Source organism: Pyrus communis, chromosome 5 (genome assembly GCF_963583255.1).
Source record: "Pyrus communis chromosome 5, drPyrComm1.1, whole genome shotgun sequence".
NCBI lineage: Eukaryota > Viridiplantae > Streptophyta > Magnoliopsida > Rosales > Rosaceae > Pyrus > Pyrus communis.
This window is the reverse complement of record NC_084807.1, coordinates 8,443,976-8,466,067: the sequence shown is the minus strand read 5'-3', so window position 1 is coordinate 8,466,067 and position 22,092 is coordinate 8,443,976. Positions and strand designations below refer to the sequence as shown.

The 22,092-nt window shown below is 37.4% G+C and overlaps 3 protein-coding genes across 3 annotated transcripts; 1 reads left to right on the top strand and 2 right to left on the bottom strand.

Moving 5' to 3' along the window:
• The first annotated feature begins 6,108 nt into the window (after positions 1-6,108).
• LOC137734683 (uncharacterized) lies at positions 6,109-9,797 on the top strand. Its single transcript, XM_068473946.1, has 5 exons — positions 6,109-6,568; positions 7,322-7,729; positions 8,258-8,350; positions 8,701-8,840; positions 9,182-9,797. The coding sequence occupies exons 1-5, from the start codon at positions 6,161-6,163 to the stop codon at positions 9,630-9,632; spliced, it is 1,500 nt and encodes a 499-aa protein (XP_068330047.1). The 5' UTR covers positions 6,109-6,160; the 3' UTR covers positions 9,633-9,797.
• On the bottom strand, positions 9,753-14,912 carry LOC137734253 (uncharacterized). The gene is made up of 15 exons (XM_068473548.1): positions 14,510-14,912; positions 14,360-14,418; positions 13,205-14,095; positions 13,047-13,107; positions 12,887-12,949; positions 12,526-12,589; positions 12,348-12,441; positions 12,105-12,188; positions 11,886-11,975; positions 11,744-11,771; positions 10,973-11,503; positions 10,837-10,877; positions 10,533-10,642; positions 10,351-10,438; positions 9,753-10,111 (listed from the first exon to the last, which is right to left on the bottom strand). The coding sequence occupies exons 1-15, from the start codon at positions 14,910-14,912 to the stop codon at positions 9,857-9,859; spliced, it is 2,862 nt and encodes a 953-aa protein (XP_068329649.1). The 3' UTR covers positions 9,753-9,856.
• Positions 14,913-18,742: 3,830 nt separating this feature from the next.
• LOC137734682 (protein mago nashi homolog) lies at positions 18,743-21,710 on the bottom strand. The gene is made up of 3 exons (XM_068473944.1): positions 21,388-21,710; positions 19,530-19,706; positions 18,743-18,971 (listed from the first exon to the last, which is right to left on the bottom strand). The coding sequence occupies exons 1-3, from the start codon at positions 21,604-21,606 to the stop codon at positions 18,912-18,914; spliced, it is 456 nt and encodes a 151-aa protein (XP_068330045.1). The 5' UTR covers positions 21,607-21,710; the 3' UTR covers positions 18,743-18,911.
• Positions 21,711-22,092: the final 382 nt, after the last annotated feature.

The window sequence follows — 22,092 nt, the reverse complement described above, 5'->3', positions numbered from 1 at the left end:
GACATGAAAAGCACATCAGGGTATGCTTTCAATCTTGGCTCGGGTGTGTTCTTTTGGGCATCAGTCAAACAAAACACAGTGGCATTATCCACTGCAGAAGCCGAATATATAAGTGCTGTTGAAGCAACATCTCAGGCCAAATGGTTGAGATTTGTTTTGGAAGATTTCGGGGAAGAACAAGTTGAACCTACTGTGCTAATGTGCGATAACACTTCAGCAATAGCTATTGTCAAGAATCCTATGTTTCATCAGAAAACAAGACACATCAGCATAAAATTTCACTTCATCAGGGATGCAATACAAGAGAATGAGATTGAGCTTGTTTACAGCAAATCTGAAGAACAAATGGCAAATATCCTGACTAAGGCACTACCAAAGGAGAAGTTCAATTATTTCAGAGAGATGCTAGGAGTCAAATCAGCTGCCAGCTTAGAGGAGAGTGTTGATGTTTAAGCTTTGCAGCTGCCTTCCGATTAAAGTGTCTTGTTTTCTTTGTAATTCAAAGTTGTTGCTCTTAGTTTGTAATGTAGGGCTCAGATTAAATCAAAGCTAATAGGCTAGATGTGTGTCTCATGGTATAACAACTCACTTATAGGTGAGCATGTGATGAGCATATGAGTGTGTGTGTGTGGTAGGTGTGTGAGTGTGCCTTCAAACGGCTATATCTCTCTCCCCACTCTATGTTTTGTAGCTTCATCAATTTAGTCATAGCAGAATAGAATCAGAGAAAAGAAAGAGATCTCTTCATCTTCTTCGCACCTTCATTTTCTTCATATTTTTCTTAGAAGAAATCAAAATCTTATTGATTTCTTTTGATTTGTGCTCTGCTCATTCATAAAACTCTTACAATTCAGCCACCACCGGGAACTCCTGCAACCATGCCACGACTCTTTGGTCCACAAAGCTAGGGGGCTCATGCTTTCCGTTCCAAATGTGATCATTCCTCGCCTGCCAAATGTGCCAAACCACCATGCATATGAAGTCGAAGGCAGATTGCTTAGTTTGTAGCACCCATAAAAACCAATCCTTGATCGAACTACATGGGACAAAATTAACTAGAATGTTGCATGGGGTCGCAAACCATGTTGCTCTAGCAAAATGACACTCCTTGAGAACATGTACCTCCATCTCCGGGGCTCCATTATAGAAAACACATATCAAATCCGATGATACTCCTTTCTTCGATAAGTTCTCTTTCATCGGGAGAATATTCTGACAAGTTCTCCACTCCATATTCCACACTTTCGGCGGAACTTTGGCCTTCCAAATAGCCTTCCATAAAGGAGTAAACGGACTTCCCCCGAAAGCCGAAGAAGACGCACTTAGTGCCAGTGGCTTAATGGAATCCCAAGCAACCCAATACACACTCTTAACAGTGAAAATACCCTTGTCATTAAAGTGCCAGATTAGTTTATAAGGCGGAAGCCTACTAAGGGGCAAAGCACGAATATGCTCCTTGTCTTCCTCCTCAAAGAGCTCGTTCGACAAAGTGTATTTGTATGATATGATCCCAAATGCTTTGGATAAAATAGTTAAAATGATTATTCAATGCTTTAGCATAACGGAGGGGAATGTTATTTTCCTTCTTATCTTTTACACCTTCATAAAATCTTGCTAGCATGCTGCATCTTTATATCCCCATCGTAGATTTTATGGAATTAATCTTTAAAATGTATGATATACAATTTCTATTTCACACATATCCTTTACACTTTTTGAAGCAGTTAACATAACAATTGACGCAGCACGAAAACTTTGACATCAATTAAATACAGTAAGTGTACTATTGAGTATATGCAAAATCGTTTTCACTCTAATTTGTGATATTTAAAATGGTTACAATTATATAATTAATTACTATAATGTTCTAATTACTTACAAGCCTGCATTACTAGTTTTCGTTATAAATATTACATAGGGTGAACTACTAATTTAGTCCATGAATAATCACCTAAGTGAAAACTAGGTCCCTATACTATTTTTTAAGAAAAATCAGTCCTTGATTTATAAAAATCTGACAATTACATCCTTAATATTAGATTTGAAGCTACTATATTAAATTTTTCGTCAATTTAAGTCACGTTACTTACAAGTGATACACATTGGAAGGTAAATTGGTAATTTTTCATAAAGAAATAGTGTATGAAGTTAACTTGGAGGGTAAATTAGACATTAGTTGACTGTATTACACTCTAAAGTACGTCAAGTGACTTAAGTTGACGAAAAATTGGATGAAATAGCTTTGAATATAATAGTAGAGATGAAATTAGCAATTTTTAATGAATTTAGGGATTTATTTTACCGAAAAAATAATTCAATGACCTAATTTTCACTAAGGTGATAATTTAGAGACTAAATCGATACTTCACCCTATTATATAATATATAAAAAGTTTCTGTCAGAAATATAAAAAAAACAATTTATCATCATTGACCCATGTCTTCTCAGGCCACTCTATAACTACAAAGATATTTCAGTGTGTTAGGAACATAGTCCGATGTATCAAGTGTAATAATACAATTGATTAGAAACTTAAAAATAAATCAAACCAATTATATTATGACATTTGACTTAAAAATAAATCCAACCATACTTCCTCAGAAACCAAACCAATCTAAATCTATGTTTACACATTAAGCCAAAAGGCCCAAAAGCCCCTTTGGGCATAAAAGTATGATTGGAGACTGGAGAGGAATGAATATAATCTTATAATTACATCATGAAATGTATAAGAATTTATATGGCATAAGTATACTGTTACGGTAGCATTCCTTACTAATAATACATGAATACGTGTTATTCTTTCTCCACATATCTTTGTAAAATTGATATGAAACGCTATCGCCACGGTATATGTGTGCAATACAAGTTGTTCTCCAAAAAATGGGCTCCATGATCTCTCTCTATATATGATATATGTTGGGAAATAATAAAAGAATATTTTAAAGATAGAGGTGATCCTTCTGCTAGAGAGCAAAAGCAAAAAAAGGTGTTTCCCTTTTCAAGTACCACCCAATATAATTCAAGTTAAGTGTATCATATATATGTATGTATCACCCATTTCTTTCAGAATTGTTCCACTATTTCTAGTTACTGGCCAAACCATCTTTATAGGTCACGAAGAAAATCATTCAGATCGCAATGTCACTCACTCGGACTCATTACTGGACAAAGAGCTTTATGAGTTGTCAATTATGACATGTCTTTTGGTTCCTGAGGTGCCTTCAAACGCAGAGTAAGATTTTGTCTCCCTCTGTTTCACATCCTCTTCCTTCCCCAACTCTCACACTTTGGTTTTTGTCTTATTGTCTTTATAAAAAAAAATTAATATAAGATGTTGACGTGGCTCAATCGTAACTATTCAAGTAGGAGAGGAGGGGAGAGACATTAGAAGGGGAGAGAATCCTCCTCCCTCAAAGGCTTAAATGTTCCTCCATAGTAATTTGTAGACATTCAATTAATGTTATGATTCTACACAAATTATAGCACAAATTGTAGCACGTGTATTTATTTTTATTATGTATTCTAAAAATTGACATATGATATGGGTCCCAATGGATATTCTTTGGAGGATTTTATAAAAGAAATGAGTACGGGTAGTATATATCCAAGCTATAAAGGATATGTATAATGGAGTAAGTACTACGGTAAGAACTCATGAAGGACAAATTGAAAACTTTCCCTTAATTGTAGGGTTACATTAAGGCTTTCCCATATATCCTTTTGCATTGATGATGGATGAGTTAATGGGACATTGGAGATCAAGAAGTGCCAAAGAGTGAACGTTTTCGCTATCTTGGATCTATCTTGCAAAAAGAACGGAGAATTGGATGGAGACTTCAATCACATAATACAAGATAGATGAATGAAGTGGAAGAGTGTATCGAGTGTGTTGTACAACCGTCGTATGCCACTAAAGCTCAAGGGAAAATTTTATAGGACGGCAATAACACCAGTAATGCTTTATGGCATAGAATGTTGGGCGGTGAAGCATTAACAAGTACACCAAATGAATGTAGCAGAGATGAGAATGCTTCGTTGGATGTGTGAGCACACGAGAAAGGACAAGATTAGAAATGAAGATATTTTCCTAATCAAAGAAGACTTCTTTCAAGTAAGTAATTCTAATTCCATTTATTTAGGATATTTACCTAATTACTCCAAGATATTATTTACACAAATATCTTGGAATATTCCCACTTAAACACAACCCTAGGGCCGGCCACCCACAAACCCACTTTATCTCTAGAAAAAGCCCTTCGCCATATAGAAAATGCCAAACACTCATTCTCTCAAAGTTTCTAACTTAAGTATCGGAGATCCTTTGATCAAACCCCCACTCATCGTGGGCGCATGAGGCTTTTGGTCTTTGATCAAAGTGTTAATTGTTTTGCAGGTGTAGATTTGTCAATCAAAAGAAGGCGGAAATTTGCATCCACAATTACTAGAAAAGGCTTAGGGCCAAAGGGAAGACTTAGGATGACTTGGAAAGAGAATGTAAGAAAATACTTGGACTACTTGGATCTAACAGAAGAAATGACATAAAACCGAGCTCAATGGCATTCTAAGATTCATCTAGCCGACCCCACTAAGTGAGATAAGGCTTTGTTGTTATTGTTGTCTAAAAATTGATGTATCAATCATATCATCTACATATATTAGCATGTAAATTGATAACACTATAACACTACGTGATAATATAGTTGATTGATTTAAAAATTTCTTGTTGAATGGTGTGAACACAAGGTAGCAAAATTAATTCCTTTCATAATTGCTTTACGTGCGACACCGTCTTGTAATAAACAATTCCTTGATTGAGTATCATGCAAGTTAAAATAACAAATATGACCTCTTGTTTAAAATTAATTACCTTATTTAGGGCATATAATATATGACACATAACCAAAGATCATCCATCACCATGCACAACACATTGTGGAGCCACACTATGTTAAAAGGTGGAGTGGTCCAAAAAGAACATAATTAAAGCATGAATTTGTTTATCTATAAATTTAATTTGCCACCTTGACAGCAACAAACCCATCTAATCTAATTCTAATCTCTAAATTACAATAAGTGCATTTATAAATTCTTTTTTTTATGCACATGATATGACTGGATTTGCGTTTAGTTAGTGAACAAATACCTTTATCTAATCCTGGATGTGCCGAAAGAGAGAGAGACCTATGCTTTTTATGGAACTATAGACTTTAGCTATATGGTTTGAAAATCCAACCTTTTGCTTATTTCTAAAAGAAAAACTTTTTAGCTGTTAGTATTACCGTTTAATGGTATTTTTTTTATGCATGTAAGTTGGTGGCTGTCTTAGAAAACTTTTAAGATGTCATTTTGATAGTTCATTTGTCATGTGTCTTTGTAGTGTATGATTGAGTAGTTTGTTGATTGTGTTTTGCAGTTCATTTTTAACGTTGAGTTTACAACTTTAAAAGTCCGTCATCCAAATAGGATTAAAGCATTCACGGCTGATTTGCTGTCATAGTTTGAAAATTTAACTATCCTTTTAGCCTTTTTGTTTTGGGTTACATTTAGGCCCTTGCAACTCTTAAGACTTTTTTTTTAAATAAAATTGAAGGAATACTGCTTGGCTCCTCATGTATAAGGTCTTTCTTTACTAACAGCAAGTCATAGTCTTACGCAAAACTCACCTTTATCTCCATATATAAAGGGTGAAACATTCAAATACCAAACATTACAATTGTGAATTATTAAGGGCTAAAGTAGTAATTCATGACATTTTGAATTAACTAAAACAATCATTCTTGGATTAAACTACCAGCTACATGCTCAGATCATTAGAATGAAAAATGTATGAGTCGTTTTCAGAGAGATTATATTCACACACCTTAAATTACTTCGTCCGCACCCTTTTAACTTTTTAATATTTTTTTATTAAGTTTTAGTGGTGTGTAGAATATCAAAAAATATTAAAAATAATAAAACGTTATAAACGGGCCCGTAAGTTTTGGCATCTTTGATTCGGTATCCCTGTTGGGCTCAGCGCTTATGATCCGGAAGAAAACTTGATCAGGCCCAAACCAGTCCAACCCAAAATCCTCCGTTTCCCTATTTTCCCCTGCTCCCTCGCTCGCTGCCACTATTTTCGCCTTCCCCTCTCTGAAACAAAACATAAATCCCCAAAATGCCCTCACCGTCGCTCCGCCTGTCCACCACCACTCACCACCACTTGGGGTTCAACCACACACTCTCTTCCGCGGCGGCCCAAAACCTCTTCACCTCTCTTTCCTTCCCGCCCTCGACTTTCCCAAAATACCCTCGGAAGGTCGCTGCCCAGTGCCAAAAGAAACCAGTACCCAACAGCAGAGGCAGAGCCAGGGACTGGGGTTTGCTCAATGTGAAGGGAAAGTCGGACAATGTCTGGAGCGTCGACAACGAGCTCGCTGCGAAGGATAAGGGGAGAGGGGGAAGCCCGAGGAGAAGAGACAAAAGGAGGGTTGTGAGGAGGAAGAGAAGCGATGACGGTGGCGGGAAAAGTGTGTTGGTCTCTGGTGCTATGTTAATGGAGGTCGAGACCGTTCTTCAAACTCAGGTATTTTCAAATATTTATTGTTTATTTATTTGCTTAATTGTATTTTATTTTTGGGGTATTGAGTTTGGTTTTTTTTTTGTTTGGTTGCTGAGAAAATGTCTGGAAAATAATGGAGAAAATTGAGTGTTTAGAGTTGGAAATTGGCTACTTGGTAATGAGGACAGTTGGGAATTGGGCACTTGGTAGAAAATATACCTCATGCTCTGGTAGTGGCTTCTATATTTTCCATTACAGCATTTGGTCATGAATTTTTATATGTTGTATTCGAATTCAGAGATAACGGAAAGAAGTAGAATTAAGAACTAGCTAAAACATTAGTTTACTACTTCTTATTGGTTATCAAGTAAAACGAAGGATTTTTATTCGACGATAATTGGCACTCTTGAGAGTGCTCGAGATTCATGCTGCTTCAAATTTTCTATGAGTAACTATATTTGAAGTTTTTCCTTCACATCTTGGGAAATTTGCACAACTTATTGCCGTCAATCAGAACATTTGTGAAATTTTTCTGAATAAACAAAATGGAAATTATTTGTGCAAATTTTGTGAGAATATGAGCATTCAAAGAGAGTTACTCCACCTCCCTAGCCTGACGAGCAATACTAGAACAAGGAGAAAAAGAAGAGGGACTGACGAGAGAAGAAAATTTGACTACGAGCGTGCATTCATGTAGGTGGTTGCTATACAGAAATTTGAGGCAGCATTTATGGTGCCTTAAAGTTAACCTAACTCAATGGTGGTTTTTCCTGTCAGGAACCTGTAATAAGACCAGCGTGGAATACATTTGCTAGTAGTGTCAGTGGGATATGGAAGGGGGTTGGAGCTGTCTTTTCACCTATCACTGCTGAAATGGAACCTATTGAAGTCGGAAGCAGGAATGAGCACCTATATGATTGCTATACTGTTTCCCGCATTGAGGATGTTCCATCTTCATCTGGAGGGCCAACATCTCAAATCCAGAGGAAGATTAATTGGGTGACTCTAAACCCTTATGGTGAAATACCACAGCATAAAGTTGGAGATGCAGCTTTACCCAAAAATTATGCTGACAGAAGTGGGAAAAATCGTGTTTTGCCTCAATTTGGGTCTTTTAACTTTGAAAGAAGTGATGTGATGGAAGAAGATCTCATGGGCAAGGAACCTGGTCTTGTTTTCTTTGAGGTATGCTTGATCCTTGTCCTACGTCAGTGACTTTTCATAATGCGTGCTAAGCTAGTGCTACGGTACCAAGAACAAGCGATGATATTTTTAGTTTACAGACTTTTGGACTTTCTTGCTGTTTGCATTTCTATATTATCATTTCTTGCTATTGAGAGAATGCTTAAGTAGTTATAATTGTATTTTAGGTTTGAAGTGACTACTTGCTTCTTTTTTATTGAGTTATAATTCCATTTTTTACAGTAGTCCCATGCACCTCGGTTGAATTTTAGAAAATGTATGATTCATCAATATTTGGCCTATAAGATAAAGTACATATTCAACTTTTGCAACAAATACACGATGACTAAGAACTTATTTAGTATTGAGTCTGATAAATGTGAATCTTGTCTAATATCGAGGAGCTTTTTGAGAGTTTTCAAGAGTGTATTCCTTATTACTCGGAAACACCCTTGCCTTTAAACAACGAGTTCATGAAAGAGAAATAAACACTAATGACAACTGTTTAATGTTCTGATTGATAATGTGCAGGATGGATCTTATTCAAGGGGCCCTATTGATATCCCCGTTGGTGAAGTTGATGATTCTCAATATTACCTTTCACCAACTTTCAAATTTGAACAGGTAAGTTTTACATGGTATGCATGGTTGATTTTCAGAGTCACGCGTAAATCTATTTTGGTAAATTCATGTTCTCATACATGCCACTGAACAGGGGGTGATTGTTTTGTTTTCGTGGACTTGCAATTTCAATGTCTCTATAAAATATAAAAAAGCCAATATTGCACATCATTAACTTGTGCAGTAGAGTAAAGATCTCCCGCTGATTAGTTAGGTGAATTGTGGAATTGATTAATATACCTTTTCTTTTACTAAAGTGGTTGGTATAAATGGTCTTGCAAACTAAAGCTGAGAAAAATGGAACATTTCTGGTTTAACTTAAAAACTAAGTTTCTTACCCTTTTCTTGTCTAGTGCTTGGTTAAAGGTTGCCATAAGAGACTTCGTATCGTTCATACCATAGAATTCAGCAATGGTGGTTCAAACATACAGATAATGAGAGTAGCTGTTTATGAAGAACAGTGGGATAGCCCTGCCCATCTTCATGACCAAAGGTATCATAAGCTGCAGTTTACTTCACATTGAAGTTTGTGACATTTGTTATAAATTGTATACATTGGTACTATTTAATTGGAACGTGAATTCGCTTTATGTTATTAAAAGTCTCTGTTTGGGCAACTCTAACAGCCATAAAGCTTTTGCATATTGTGACCTTCAATTGGAATTGAAATCTTTATTCTATTGTTACTTCAGCATTTGTTGAAAGTCCATTTTTCTAGTAGTCACTTCTGTATTGTTTAGGTTTTTCTACAGTTTGAATTGCTTCTAGTAAGTAATTTGTGCCGTCAATTTTGTCACTGGAGAACTCATTTGATGCCTATTGCACCATAAACAGTGACCAGGAGTTGGATTTGAAACCCTTTTCTCAGCGCAAACGAACCCGGCCATCAGAGCTGGCTGGATCCTGGAAGGTATTTGAGGTCAGTGCCACTCCAATATTTGGTGAGGAGATAGATGAGATGTCTATGGCTCAAAACGATAGCACTCCATATGTCTATCTTTGCACAGAAACTCTAAAAAAGAGAAGCTTGCCTGGGAATCCAGTTTACTTCGGAGAAGAAGAGATGGTAGACATGCAAGATGTGACTATGCTTTGGCTACCGGGTGGTGTCACTGCCTATGTTGATGTAAATAAGGATGGCATCCTTTGCATTGGAGTCGGATGGTACTCTGATGAAGGGATCAACCTTGTTATGGAGAGGGATTATGGAGTAGATGGGAAACTTAAGGAGGTCCGATCAAAGTCAGAGGTAAAAAGACGGTGGTCTGATCCACTACCTGCGTAAACTTTTCTGGAAACAGTTTTGATCTGTTTCTTTGTTCTCAATTGTTTTTCCCCAGTTTTATAGTAATTGGCTGTATATTATCTCCATAGTCTAGATTAAGAAAGAAACAACAGTGAATGCTCGAAAATTTACATATTGATGGTATTCAAAAGGGAATTGTTATTAGCATTTCAAAATAATCATGCAGCACGACTTTTCCTTTAAAATTTGATGTTTTGACATTTTTACTCATTCTGGGTGCTCATAACCTCACGCCTGAACATTCTCTGCTTCATCAAGCTCTCATGGCACGGGGCAAAGAACTCATGCTGCAGAGCTTCCTCTGCGCTGATCCTCCGCCTTGGGTTTACCGTCAGGCACTTGTCCACAAGATCGAATAGCGACCTCGGAATTTGCCTGAAAAACTGACCTCTTTTTGTCCTAGCCTTGCACCAACTTTGCAGCTTCATCGACGGCAAGGATTTGATATCCAGCAACTCCTGGGAAAATCGGAAACAACTTGATTTCCAATGTAGCAGAAACTTAAACAATGGGAAGGCAACCATACAACAAAAGAAACGCAGTGTTGAACACGTATACGAAATCAATGAAGAACTTCGTTGTAAATCGTATCGATTCTGAATCTTTTGGAGGTGTTTGTTGTATCGGTTCTCAGTGTCTACTGTATTTCTGTTCCGAAAACAAGAAGCGAAAAAAAAAATCGAATCAAAAGAGATACCACTGGAAATGAGGATTCACGGTCGTGCAGCTTGGCCACTTCCCATAGATCTTCACTGCCCCGTAATGTTGCAATGTCTTTTATACTCCTGCCATGGTTGGGATATCGTCAGTGAATCAGCAAGGACATGAGCATAAAAGGAAACGTAACAACCTATTTTTGTAATAAGCCGAAGGATTTACTGTTCCGGTTCTCCAGTAAAAGGAGTTCTTCCCATGATCAGGTAAAGGAGGGTGACTCCGGCTGACCAGACGTCAACCTTCGGGCCTTGATGCAAAGATCTCAACAAAACCTGAAAAATGGAGAAGTCAAATATTAGACTCACAGAGACAGGACACAAGGAGATATTCTGTGTGCAAGACATCCTAAAAAACAGGACGCACTGTGAAAACCTCACTTCGTCTCAATTTCTTTCAACTTTGATCCCATTTATTAACAGCGTTAGCAGAAAAGCACCTAAAAATAAGGGCAAAGGGGAAACATCACCTCTGGAGCACGGAATCCCTTGGTTCCGACGCATGAACCTTCTTTCTTTTGTCTCCCATTACCTAAAGACAACTGAAGCAGTTAGCAGCCACATTACTAGTATCCTTACTTGAAAAAATTCCATCCATTTACACACCTTTGCTTTTCAATAAGTTGGCGGCAGATACAGATCCACCAGTAAAATGCAGAGACATTGGACTTGTATAGATGATTTTATTGTCAGTCTTGCCTGGAGGGGCGGCAATCCTTTTCCTTTGGGAAGCAGGAGTGTTTTTTGCATCATGGTTTGGACCGAGAACCGCATCCTGCACCAGGCTGATCAACTCTTTTCTTCCTAGGCAAGGCAGAGGTTCCCTTGCCCTTTCTGTAGATGGAGTTCTGGTGCTTATCACATCCTTCGCCGAGGTCATACCCGAGCCCTTAGCACCTTGGATTTTATATCTATCACCACCGCCCATATCAGGATAGATTTTCAAGGGACCATCATTATCCCACTTCCTTACATCCTTATGAGGCTCATGAGTTTGCTTAGAATCTGTTGTTTGCCCTAATTTGGTATCTGTGAGATCACCTCTTACAAACTTTTTTTCTCTGTTCAGTAGAGCAGATTTAGATTGAGGGAGAGGGACATGACTAAAGGACACGTGAGGACTTGATTTTGATTTACCTGAGAAACGTAGAGATCCATCAGTTGATCAGATGAAATTGAGATGAATTTCATAACATAATGCATGTACTACACCCAAAAAAGGCATGATAAATACAACAGAATGCAGATGATGAGTGATTTGGGAAGGAAGCATGTCGAGACATCTGCTCTAGTGTTTGCACTACCCAGGGTAATGGCTATTGCAATAAGATATGACGCAGGCAACACCTTGTAAAATAGCTTAAAAGACCAACTTACTTCCAATTGTGTACTTTTGCGGTAGATGCTGTGAAACAAGAAAATAGAGACTGCAAACAATCAGATTTGTTCACTGAAAATGAAAGCAGAAAGAAATAAAGTTGCACGAGCAGGGCAGCACTAGCAATACAAGGATCCTAACCTTAGCAAGGTTGAAATCAATGAGGTAACCTTTGTTTAGCCTGCGAGAGAAGAGGAAATTTCCAGGCTTAACATCTCTGTGCACCACATCCTGTAACCGTAAAATGAAGTTTAGATATCTCTGAGGTTATTTGGTATCCTTCATTCGTCATTTTTTAAAACGAAAAATTAGATCCATGAAGTATATTAAACAGATGTGCGATAATCGTAGTAATCTTACCTGCTTATGCAAGCAATCAAGGGCTCTAAACATGCAATAGCCATACCACTGGAGCTGGTATAGATCTATTTCTTTCTTCAACACCTACCAGTTAAGATGAAACTAGAATAAGGCTTTGAAAAATATAGTTCTTCCAAACACTTCACTTTTGCTAAAAGAGGTTTAATTCGATCCCAACTTATCAATCCAGGGTTGCAACGTAAACCTGATACAAAAATCTGAACTGAAGCATTTCATGAGTACCTCAGGTCTGTCATGCTCAACATGTTCCAAAATAAAGCACTCACTATCACCGCTTCTGAAGGAACCTTCATATTTTATAATGAAGTTCCTACCCCTGCATCATTTGGTTTCAATGGAAAATTTTAGTTTACAATTTTGCATATCGTATTTCCTTTTGAAATGAAATCTTATTACTTACCCAAAACGCTCAAGCATTTTTCTCTCAGTATCAACATGGTGTTTATGAGCTTTGACATGGGGATCTGAGGAGCAAGCAAAAAATATAGCATCAATAATGGCACCTTTATTCTCATGTATTTAGTGACTTATCAGTGCTTATTGTCAAAACAAAAATGAAATTCACAAGCTTTCAAACAGTCATGCAAGTAATTTTGGTTTTACTTGTAAGCTACAATGCTCATAAGACTTCTCTCATAATTTCTAATTGTTTTCCATCTTACAAGCTGTAAATTTCTCATCATTCAGCATCATAGAAAACATCTGTTTAAGAAACTCAAACAGTCAAGAACAGAATGCAAGTGGAGATGTGTTTCTCTTACATTTAATAGCAAATCTTTTTCCATCATTCTTTCGCCTAGCCCGGTAAACAGTGCCATAACCACCTGGATGATTGAGCGTGATAAATGGCAGAAAAACAATAAAAATTGTATGAATGTTTAATTCATCTATAAACAGGACAGACAACTAAATTCTGCATACCTGAACCTTCTTCTTCCTCTATGATAAAATTGTCTAACTGAGGTAGTTGTATTTTCTCCAGCTGGTCCAACAAAAAACCCAATACACATCATGTAGATCCTTCCATTTAACTAGCCATCCCTAAAAAGCACAAGGAGCAGTTCAATAATACTACTTACCTGTGGAGATAAAGAGGTAGTATCCACCATGTTTTCCTTTGCAATTATGTTCTTTTTCTTGCTACTCTTCAAGTTAGGTTGTATAGGGCGAGATTTCTGATAAGTTTTACACTGATTCTCCTGTTTGGGAATGTTAACAAGTTCATTATATTCTAATGACTCCATGAGAACTCGTTCTTGGCATGGCAAATTCTTGCACAAGCCATTCAATTTGCCCGACGATTTTCCCAACTGCTTCTTAGGGGAAGGGCATTCAGCTAATATGGGGTTGGGCATAGACTCTGCCTTTTTCATACTCTGGTCTTTGTCCAAGGTTATGTTCACAGCATTTCTAGAGTCCAAGCAACTTGCTAGTGCTTCCCCAAGCTTCACTGATAGAACAAAATTTTCAGCTTCTGCTTCTGCCCCAAATTCAGGAAAACCTTCCTCTACATTATTTTCCACCGGAGTTTGTGCATCTTCTATTAATTGATCCGTTGAAGCCTTGCACGAATGAGTATCATGAATGCCAGCATCCATATTGCTTTGCTTGTCTTCCTCTAAGCAAAATGTGAGAGTATAATCAGTTTCATTTTCTAATCTTCTGTTGCCAGCCACAGCTTCCTGGCATGGTTTCTGATCATAACTACTACTTTGTAGAGGCAATTTCACATCTAGGAAGCATGCTATACCTCTATCAACTTCAACTGGCTTCAGGCTGCAAGAACCTGTCCCAATTGTGAGAAGACTATGGTGTAAGTCGGGTGGGGTTTCTTCATGCATTAAACTGCTCGACTGAACACCAGCATCGCCCTCCCCATGTTCCAAATGTGTCATGCAAAAACTTGAAGACTGGGGAGGATTATAATCAAGAGGTAAGGGAACCAAAGCTCTCTCGTTATTTGAATTACCCTGCCCGAAATTTTGTGACAGTTAAAGTAACAAAAGTCAACAAACACAGATACAAGTCCAAGTTGAAATTACAACAGGCATAATAAAATGGTAACATATAACAACTTCTACTGTACGTCGATTAGGTCAGTTGACTAAGGCATCGCGCCTGCCCCTTGCACCCAAATTCAAATTTCCCTCCCCCATGAAATACAGTAGTTTAGAATATCGTCTTGACAAAAAGATTAACGATTTCGAGGAATTTAAAAGTAGACATGAGACTACCTCGAGAAAATCGCGGTTAGAAGCATTTGACAAACATCCCAACTTTCCATCTGCTTCACCTGATATATCATTTCAATTTTCAATTAATACGAAATAAGTTGCAATAAAAGCAACGAAAATTCAAAATTTGAAACACACAAAGTTTCATACCATTCTCTGTTGGTAAATGCAATCTCCTTTTCGCCGCCGTCGGCACCCCCGCATTGTTCGAAACCTGCTTTTTCCGTTTCCTAGAGTATGCCTTCACATTACCATTCCGCATTGTATCGGGCACGAACTCCCCTGGAGCCGAAACCGCCTCCGCTGACACCAGTCCCTTATCCGCCAAATAAATTGGAGAGTTAGGGATCGAACACAGCCTAGGAACAATGTCTGCAATCGCATCGGATGATCGGCATCGCGAAGCAAGTTCTTCCGGACTGGCGGGGTGGCCAATGGTCGACAGAACGGAGCAATTGTGCCCTGTCTTTTCTCTCTCCGCCGCACTTCTTGTAAACCGTCGCGGTGGTTGTTGTTGCTGCTGCTCTGAGCTCGTGAGGTGGTGCTCTGGCATGGCGGGCTTTGATTAAACGATTTCCGGTTTGAATTGGAGAGTTGAGAGCTAACATTTCAAGTTTGTGTTGGACTCTGGCGTTTGGAGCATCTCAAGCGGAGTTGATTTTCCGTCTCATTTTCTCGGCAAACAAACAGGATTAGAAATTTTGTAATGACAAACTTAAAAAAAAAAAAAAAATTGTAAATTTTATTTTAATTTTTGGGTAAAAAAAGAAAAGAGAATTTTAATGGAAGTGATGAAGAGAAGCGGGAAATTGGAATTATTTTAGGCTTTCGCGCCCTTTTGACTTGGCCTCGGGAGGAAACTGCCACAAAGTTGGAATGAAATTGCACTAACGTTCCCCTCCGGCCTCGGCTAAGGTGGACATCAACCCGATCAAACCGATTATACTGCACTAAAAAGTGTGGAAGTTCGGTTAAAACACACAATGAATTATCTAATTTAGTATCGAATTGTTATTTTACGAAATTTGAATCTAAAACTTGTCACTTACAAGTAAAGATGAATATCACCAGACCGTAGTACTAAATGACGGTTTAGTTTAGTTTTAGCTAAAGCAACAAACAAAATTAAATCGTAATGAATTAGTTTGGTTACAGTTTTTAGCATTTGTAAACTAACCTAACTCGAATCGGACCAATTGCTTTGGTATTGGTATTTATATGATTTTATTTTGGAAATTTTTATTTGAACTCATATAACACTTATCTTACTCTTTACATCCATATTATTTTTAATTAAATTATTAATATTTCTTTAAACTCAAATTTACTACTTAAACTGCCCTCACAAACCCAATTCAGTTTATCTTTTACACTCATTTAAAAAATAATCCAAAATCAAAGCATTCTCTCCTCTACCGTTATCTCCTTCCAACAATTACTTTTAATGGAATCTCCATTATCCTCTACATTGTTGCTCTCGATAAATCCCATGTTGCTTTGCGTAACCATGTCAAACAAATCATCCTCTTTAAACTACCCTCTTGCATTTGTTTATTTTGGCTTCTCCAGCACACTCACTTATATATCAGCATATGTTTGCACCTAGGTCCCAGTTCGAAGGAAGATAGAAGAAAAGCTAGTTGAGAGCAACTCCATAATCCATGTGGTGAGAAAACTTCTTGTTCGTTTGTACTGGGTGCTGTCGATTTTTTTGTAAGAGACAGAAGCATGAATATAAACATAAAAACTGTATTGCTGATCAATTTTTTTAATAACATGATTTGTATTGGGTGTCATTTTTTTGTGAGGTTTCATTATCGGGTGTGAGTTTAATAATAAAATTTATTTTTACTGTTAATTTTATCTAGTACTTGATGGTGATTATGCAATAAGGTAATACAAACATTTCATATTTAAAATTTAAATTAGGTGTAGAGAAAAGTTATATGAGTTTCAATAAAATTTTCCTTTTATTTTATTCATGTAGTTTCTTTTATGGTTAACAACTACGTTAAGATGTTGAATTTGAAGGTTTTGCGAACGTTGAAGTTATTAATCTATGAGTTGTGACTATATCAATTATTAAATTTTCAAGTTTGATGACATCTTGGATTTTAGGATGATATGATGTACTAAAAAATGATATCATGAAACCTAATTTTCTCACAAACGTATTTTTTAACACTATCTTAAAGTGGATCTTTCATCTTTTAACTGAATGAGTGTCGCAAAACATGGATGTAGCCGCATTGGCTAGATTAGACCTGATGAATATGTACTCAAATTCGATTAGTTTCAGTTGCATATCGCTTTATATAAAAGAAAAGGTGAATGAGTGTCAACCTTAAAGATAACTAGCCTCTACCAAAGATAAAATCAAGAGTAAAGTACAAAAAAACTACCTTAACTATTGGTCTTACGACACTTTCATACCTCATTTTTTTAAAATGACAATGTCATAACTCATCTTACAAATTTGTGTCAATGTCATGCTTTTGTCAGTTTTTCTGTTAATTTCTCAGTTAAATGCTGACGTGACTTGATTCAGGACCCACTTTCTATTAAAAAATTATTAAAAACTAAAAAAAAAAATCATTTAATATTTTTTAAATATTAAAATAATAAAGAAAAGTTTTTTTAAAAAAAAAAAAAAGAAAAAACCAAACAAACTTCCCCTCTGCGCGCCCTCTCTCTTCTCCCCCATCTTCATCTCCCTTCCTCTTCTTCCTACTTCCTACCTGATGCAATCCAGAAAAAATAAAAAATAAAATAAAATAAAACTTTGTCCTCCCCCCGGGTGCCCTCTCTCTTCTCCCTTATCTTCATCTTCTTTCCTCTTCTTCCCCCTATTTGCTGCAACCCAGAAAAAAAAAAAAAAAAAACACAAACAAACAAAACTTCCCCCACCCCCTCCCCCCCCCCCAACGCCCTCTCTCTTCTCCCCCATCTTCATCTCCTTTCCTCTTCTTCCTACCTGCTGCAACCTAGGAAAAAGAATGAAAAAAAAAAAATAAACAAAACTTTGTCCCTTCACCCCCCCCCTCCCCCACGCCCTCTTTCTTCTCCCCCATCTTCATCTCCTTTCCTCTTCTTCCCCCTATCTGCTGCAACCTAGCAAAAAGAAAAAAAAACAACCAATTGTCTTCCCCCGCACCCACCCTTCACACCCAACCTCGCATCCACCCTCTTCCCTCCTCTACACACCCCACTCCTTAAATCCACAACCATTCCCCCCATTTTCTCCGCGCCCAGGTTCTCCACCCGCGGAATCAGCCTGGGCAACGGGATCTGGGTTTTTTTTTTTCCTTCTTCTTCTTCTTTCTAGGTTGTAGGGGGTTGGATTTGTTTTGGGGGGGGGGGGGACGAACTGGGTTGGGGTTTTTTTTTTTTTTTTTTTTTCCTTCTTCTTCGAAGATTAAGCAGGGAAGAAGATGAAGATGGGGACAGAGAGAAGGGGGGAGGGGGTGGAAGGGACAAAAGGTTTTGTTTTTTAACTTTTTTTTATTATTTTAATATTTAAAAATATTAAATGATTTTGTTTTTAGTTTTTTTAATTTTTTAATAGAAAGTGGGGTCTGGATCAAGCCACGTCAGCATTTTACTAATAAATCAACAGCAGGCTAACGGAAGGTATAACATTGGCATAAATTCGTAAGATAAGGTATGACATTGTCAATTTTAAAAGATGAGGTATGAAAGTGTCGTGACACCAATGGTTGAGGTAGTTTTTTGTACTTTACCCTAAAATCAACGACACCACCCTGGATACAAGGGGGTGGGCATGGTGCCCTAGTCGGATTGGCCTTACTCAAGTCTATGTAGAAAAATATATAGTTTAGTCATAATTGGCGCTAATTATGTTTCTAAAAGTGTGCTCCGCTCAAAGATGGATAGTTACCAAATAGATCAAGCTCATATCATTACAGAATGACCTCTCCAGGATGCGTATAAAAAATGTCCTTTGAATTACTTGTTTGATTCGGAGCTAGCCAAGTCCGGCTAGTCGTACTTGCTTGTCTCTCTAGGGAATAATGCTAGAGAGAAATAATCCAATCATATATCTACATCATTTGATTTACGACATTTGATTTAGAAATTTAGTCTCTCTAGCATTCCCCCTCTCTAGGCTCTGACCTTTGGGATATTCCGGAGGAACTCAAGCTGACCTTTGGGAAGTGAGTAAGAATATTGAAAGAGAGAATTGCAATGCATTTGAAGCAATACAGTGAGTTGCGAGACGACAATGCTCACGTTAATATCATAAATTCCACCTAAATCAGTTGGCATACTATCTGCTTTCTTTGGCAGTTGCCGCCTGCAGCCCCGAAACACACAGAGTAGGAGATGCAGAGTCGACACCAAGAAACGAGATTTCACAACAGATTGTAGAATCCTATTTGGCATATATTCCGAAATCCACTTGTAACCATCCAAATAACAGAAGTTACAAAAAGATTGTCAAATGATTAGGCCTTCATATTAAAAATGTTAACTGTATCGAAAGGCATACAAAACCCAGGAGTGCAACTTGACAAGCAAACACTGATACATCTTATATCGGCTTGATCTTGAAGTGAAGGGAGATGAGAGAGAACACAAAGCACTTCAGATCCTGCGATCAAATAAAAATGTCATTAAGAAACAGTCTTGGGCAGAAAACTCATGCTAAGTCACTCAGACAGAAGCAAGACTTCATGAAAGAACTCGTATACGAGGCTAAAAATGGACTCAATATGCAACATGTGAGGAAACTAAGGTGTTTCATTGCATAAATAGAAAAACCAGCATAGACCCATCACCCATGCAAAATTGGGCAGAGATACCATCTTATCATTCTTCCATAAGATAAGTCATTCAACACCAAACGGTTTGAACATCCGTGGAAAAAGCACTGCCCTGTTAAGCACCTGATTCTCAAAAACTCACATATGCACATAATAGCATGTTCTCTCCATCTACGACATAACATACAAGAATGCATTGAATACTAGAAGCGTATTCCACAGAACAAGCTCAAGCTCATACCGTGCAGCAATTATACACAGTGAAATCTCGCTTATGGGAGGACATAATTACAGCAGTGACATGTATGAGCTATCAGCATTATGCAATGAGAATCCAGAAAAGGAAAGCATCTCCTAATACTAAATGAAAGTGCGAATTAACTAACCTGAACGAGATAATAAAAGATACGAAGACCTTCAGGATCCTTACTGCTCTGGACATCAACAAGCGATCCAATCTTTGAAGTAGTGAAGGAGATATGCTCATTCCCCATTACAATTTCAAGCTCCTGCCGCCCAACACGGTCAGGTTCTGGCCAGTTCACATCATCTTCCTTCATGATCTGAATTGAAGCAAACATGTAACCAATTAAGGAAATCAGGACAACAGAATTCCAATACTCAAATTCCAGGAAGAATACAGTTCCCAAGATCAATCAATTTGAATGCATAATCAATGTAAGGAGTGAGTGTTGACAAGAACTTTCACTGTTCAGTTAAGATAAAACGAATGTTTGTTTTCCATCCTTTAATAAGACATAGCTAATTCCACCCAATATCAATGTTTCCTTTAACCTTATTACATGGCAATCTGAAACAAAAGTTATTGATTAATGGAAAAATTGAACTTCATGTTTTAGAGGTGATTTCCTTGCTCTTGATTCCCCAATTTCAATGTTGTGAACTTAATGTTAACTGAAATATTAGAAGAAAATTCAGATTGCTATCAATAACTGGGAATCCAAAAATACACTCCAATAATGTTACTATTAAACTTATTTTATCTCATATTTGCCTCCACTGGACAGGCACAATTTCCTTGTCATTTCCCCAATCTCGAATTTTCCATGCTCTCAGCCTCCAAGCAGGAAACCCAAAAACTTTAACCAAAAGATGGTAGTATAGTACTGAAACCATACATTAAATCACCTCTAAAACCAGCCACATTAAATCACATCTAAAACCAGCCACATTAAATCACAATTGCTTAGATCCTACGAGAACCAAACACATATATACTTTACTTTTTCTCAATCCCCTGACTCCTCGAGGATGAGATAGAAAAGCCTAAACCATCAATCAGATGACTATAAACCTATGTTTTGGATGAGGGGCTTTCAAAGTACAAAGGAACTTTACACTTAATTGGTATAAATGCACCAGAAGGATATCAGCAATGAACTACTCAAACACTACAAATACACTAAACAAAGTACTTTCAAAATAGAACCTTGAAAGGTGTCATTCGAAAGTTCTGCCAAATGTATTGGATCAAGTCATTTTGTAGGGCACGCCTAACAAATTTAGCCTAAGTAACAGGAAGTTTAAATTTCCTAATTCAAATATAGGGTAATAGTCATAAGCTGAAATGCATTCACGTTCTTAACACACGACATGAAACCTCTTCTTAAACTCAATCCCACCTTATTTTCTTCGACCTCAACTTTCACAGAACCCAAACGAAAATCCAAGGCCTAAAGCGGAAACAAATAATCAACATAATGTAAATAATTAAATTAATAGACATTTAGACACTAACAAGTAACAATCCAAACAATCCAGCCCCCCTAAAATATCCTCAATCACGCACGAAAGAACCACCTTGTTTCCTTTCCCCCTATCTGAGAAACCAAACAGAGAATATCCCATTTACGCTAAATTCCACTTAACCCATCAAATTTCCCATAACAAACAGAAACCCACATAACAAAACACCCTTAAATAAATAAAAATCGCAGAAACCCCCTCAAAATTTCCTAAAACAAACCCTAATTTGCATAATCTAATTCCAATACATAAAAACAATACAACACCCAATAACTCATATAAAACACCAAAATATCGTACTTCTTTTTGCAATGTAGGCAATTGTAGCATTACACCGACGCCAACAACAGACGAACCCTAAAACCCTAATCACCAAATCAATAAAATAAAAAAAACCATAAACCCTGAAACCCAAAACAAAACAAATAGAGAGATTACAAGTGACAGAAACAAAAGGGTTTACAATTGAAGACGAACCTCACTCTCCGAGATGATACGACAGCACTCCCTGACGACAGCGGGAGTGACGTAGACCTCCTTGCGGATGATGGTGTCGTTCTTGTAGTTGGAGTTGTTGGCGTAGCGGAGCTTGCCGTCGGGTCGAAACTCAAACTCCAGGAACTCGTGGCCGAACTTGCCCTTGTGGCCGACGTAATACCTAAGGTAGAACTCGCTGTTCTCTTCCTCTCCGGCCATCTCTGTCTCTCTCGCTTGCTTTTTGTCCTTTGATTTGAAATCAGATGGAGCGAAAGGAAGGAGGAGGGCGTTTGGATTTGAGGACTTTAGGCGAAGGTAAAAGGGGTTGAATTCTGTGGGTCGCGCAACTCGCGAGCTGGGCTTAATTGTAAATTAATATTTTAGAGGGCCGGACCTTTTGTTTTCGGACAAGGTATTCGTTTGAATGTACTTTTCAAATAATTAAAAACGTTTTTGAAAAAAAATATTTTGGACTCTAAAAGCACTTGAAATGCTTTCAGCACTTTAAGTAATTTTTCAGAATTTATTTGTATTTTTACTAAGAATTGATTTCAAAATTATTTTTACAAAAAAAAACGTTTTTAATCATTTTAAAAACACATTCAAACGATGTGCAGACAAATCTAAACGGCTGACAACAAATCAGTCAAACCGAGCTTAAGGTGAAACTAGGTTATAAATGACCCGTTAATAGCCGAGCTTAAG

What these genes read in the sequence shown, in the direction of transcription:
- LOC137734683 (XM_068473946.1), top strand. Translation starts at nt 6,161, where the DNA reads ATGCCCTCACCGTCGCTCCGCCTGTCCACCACCACTCACCACCACTTG. An exon ending in AGACCGTTCTTCAAACTCAG is followed by an intron (nt 6,569 to 7,321) that starts GTATTTTCAAAT and finishes TTTTCCTGTCAG; the next exon opens with GAACCTGTAATAAGACCAGC. An exon ending in GCCCATCTTCATGACCAAAG is followed by an intron (nt 8,841 to 9,181) that starts GTATCATAAGCT and finishes CACCATAAACAG; the next exon opens with TGACCAGGAGTTGGATTTGA.
- LOC137734253 (XM_068473548.1), bottom strand. Translation starts at nt 14,912, where the DNA reads ATGCCAGAGCACCACCTCACGAGCTCAGAGCAGCAGCAACAACAACCA. An exon ending in AGAGGAAGAAGAAGGTTCAG is followed by an intron (nt 12,950 to 13,046) that starts GTATGCAGAATT and finishes TCAATCATCCAG; the next exon opens with GTGGTTATGGCACTGTTTAC. An exon ending in TTGATTGCTTGCATAAGCAG is followed by an intron (nt 11,976 to 12,104) that starts GTAAGATTACTA and finishes TTACGGTTACAG; the next exon opens with GATGTGGTGCACAGAGATGT.
- LOC137734682 (XM_068473944.1), bottom strand. Translation starts at nt 21,606, where the DNA reads ATGGCCGGAGAGGAAGAGAACAGCGAGTTCTACCTTAGGTATTACGTC. An exon ending in GTATCATCTCGGAGAGTGAG is followed by an intron (nt 19,707 to 21,387) that starts GTTCGTCTTCAA and finishes GCTTCAATTCAG; the next exon opens with ATCATGAAGGAAGATGATGT. An exon ending in TCTTTTATTATCTCGTTCAG is followed by an intron (nt 18,972 to 19,529) that starts GTTAGTTAATTC and finishes ATTTGATCGCAG; the next exon opens with GATCTGAAGTGCTTTGTGTT.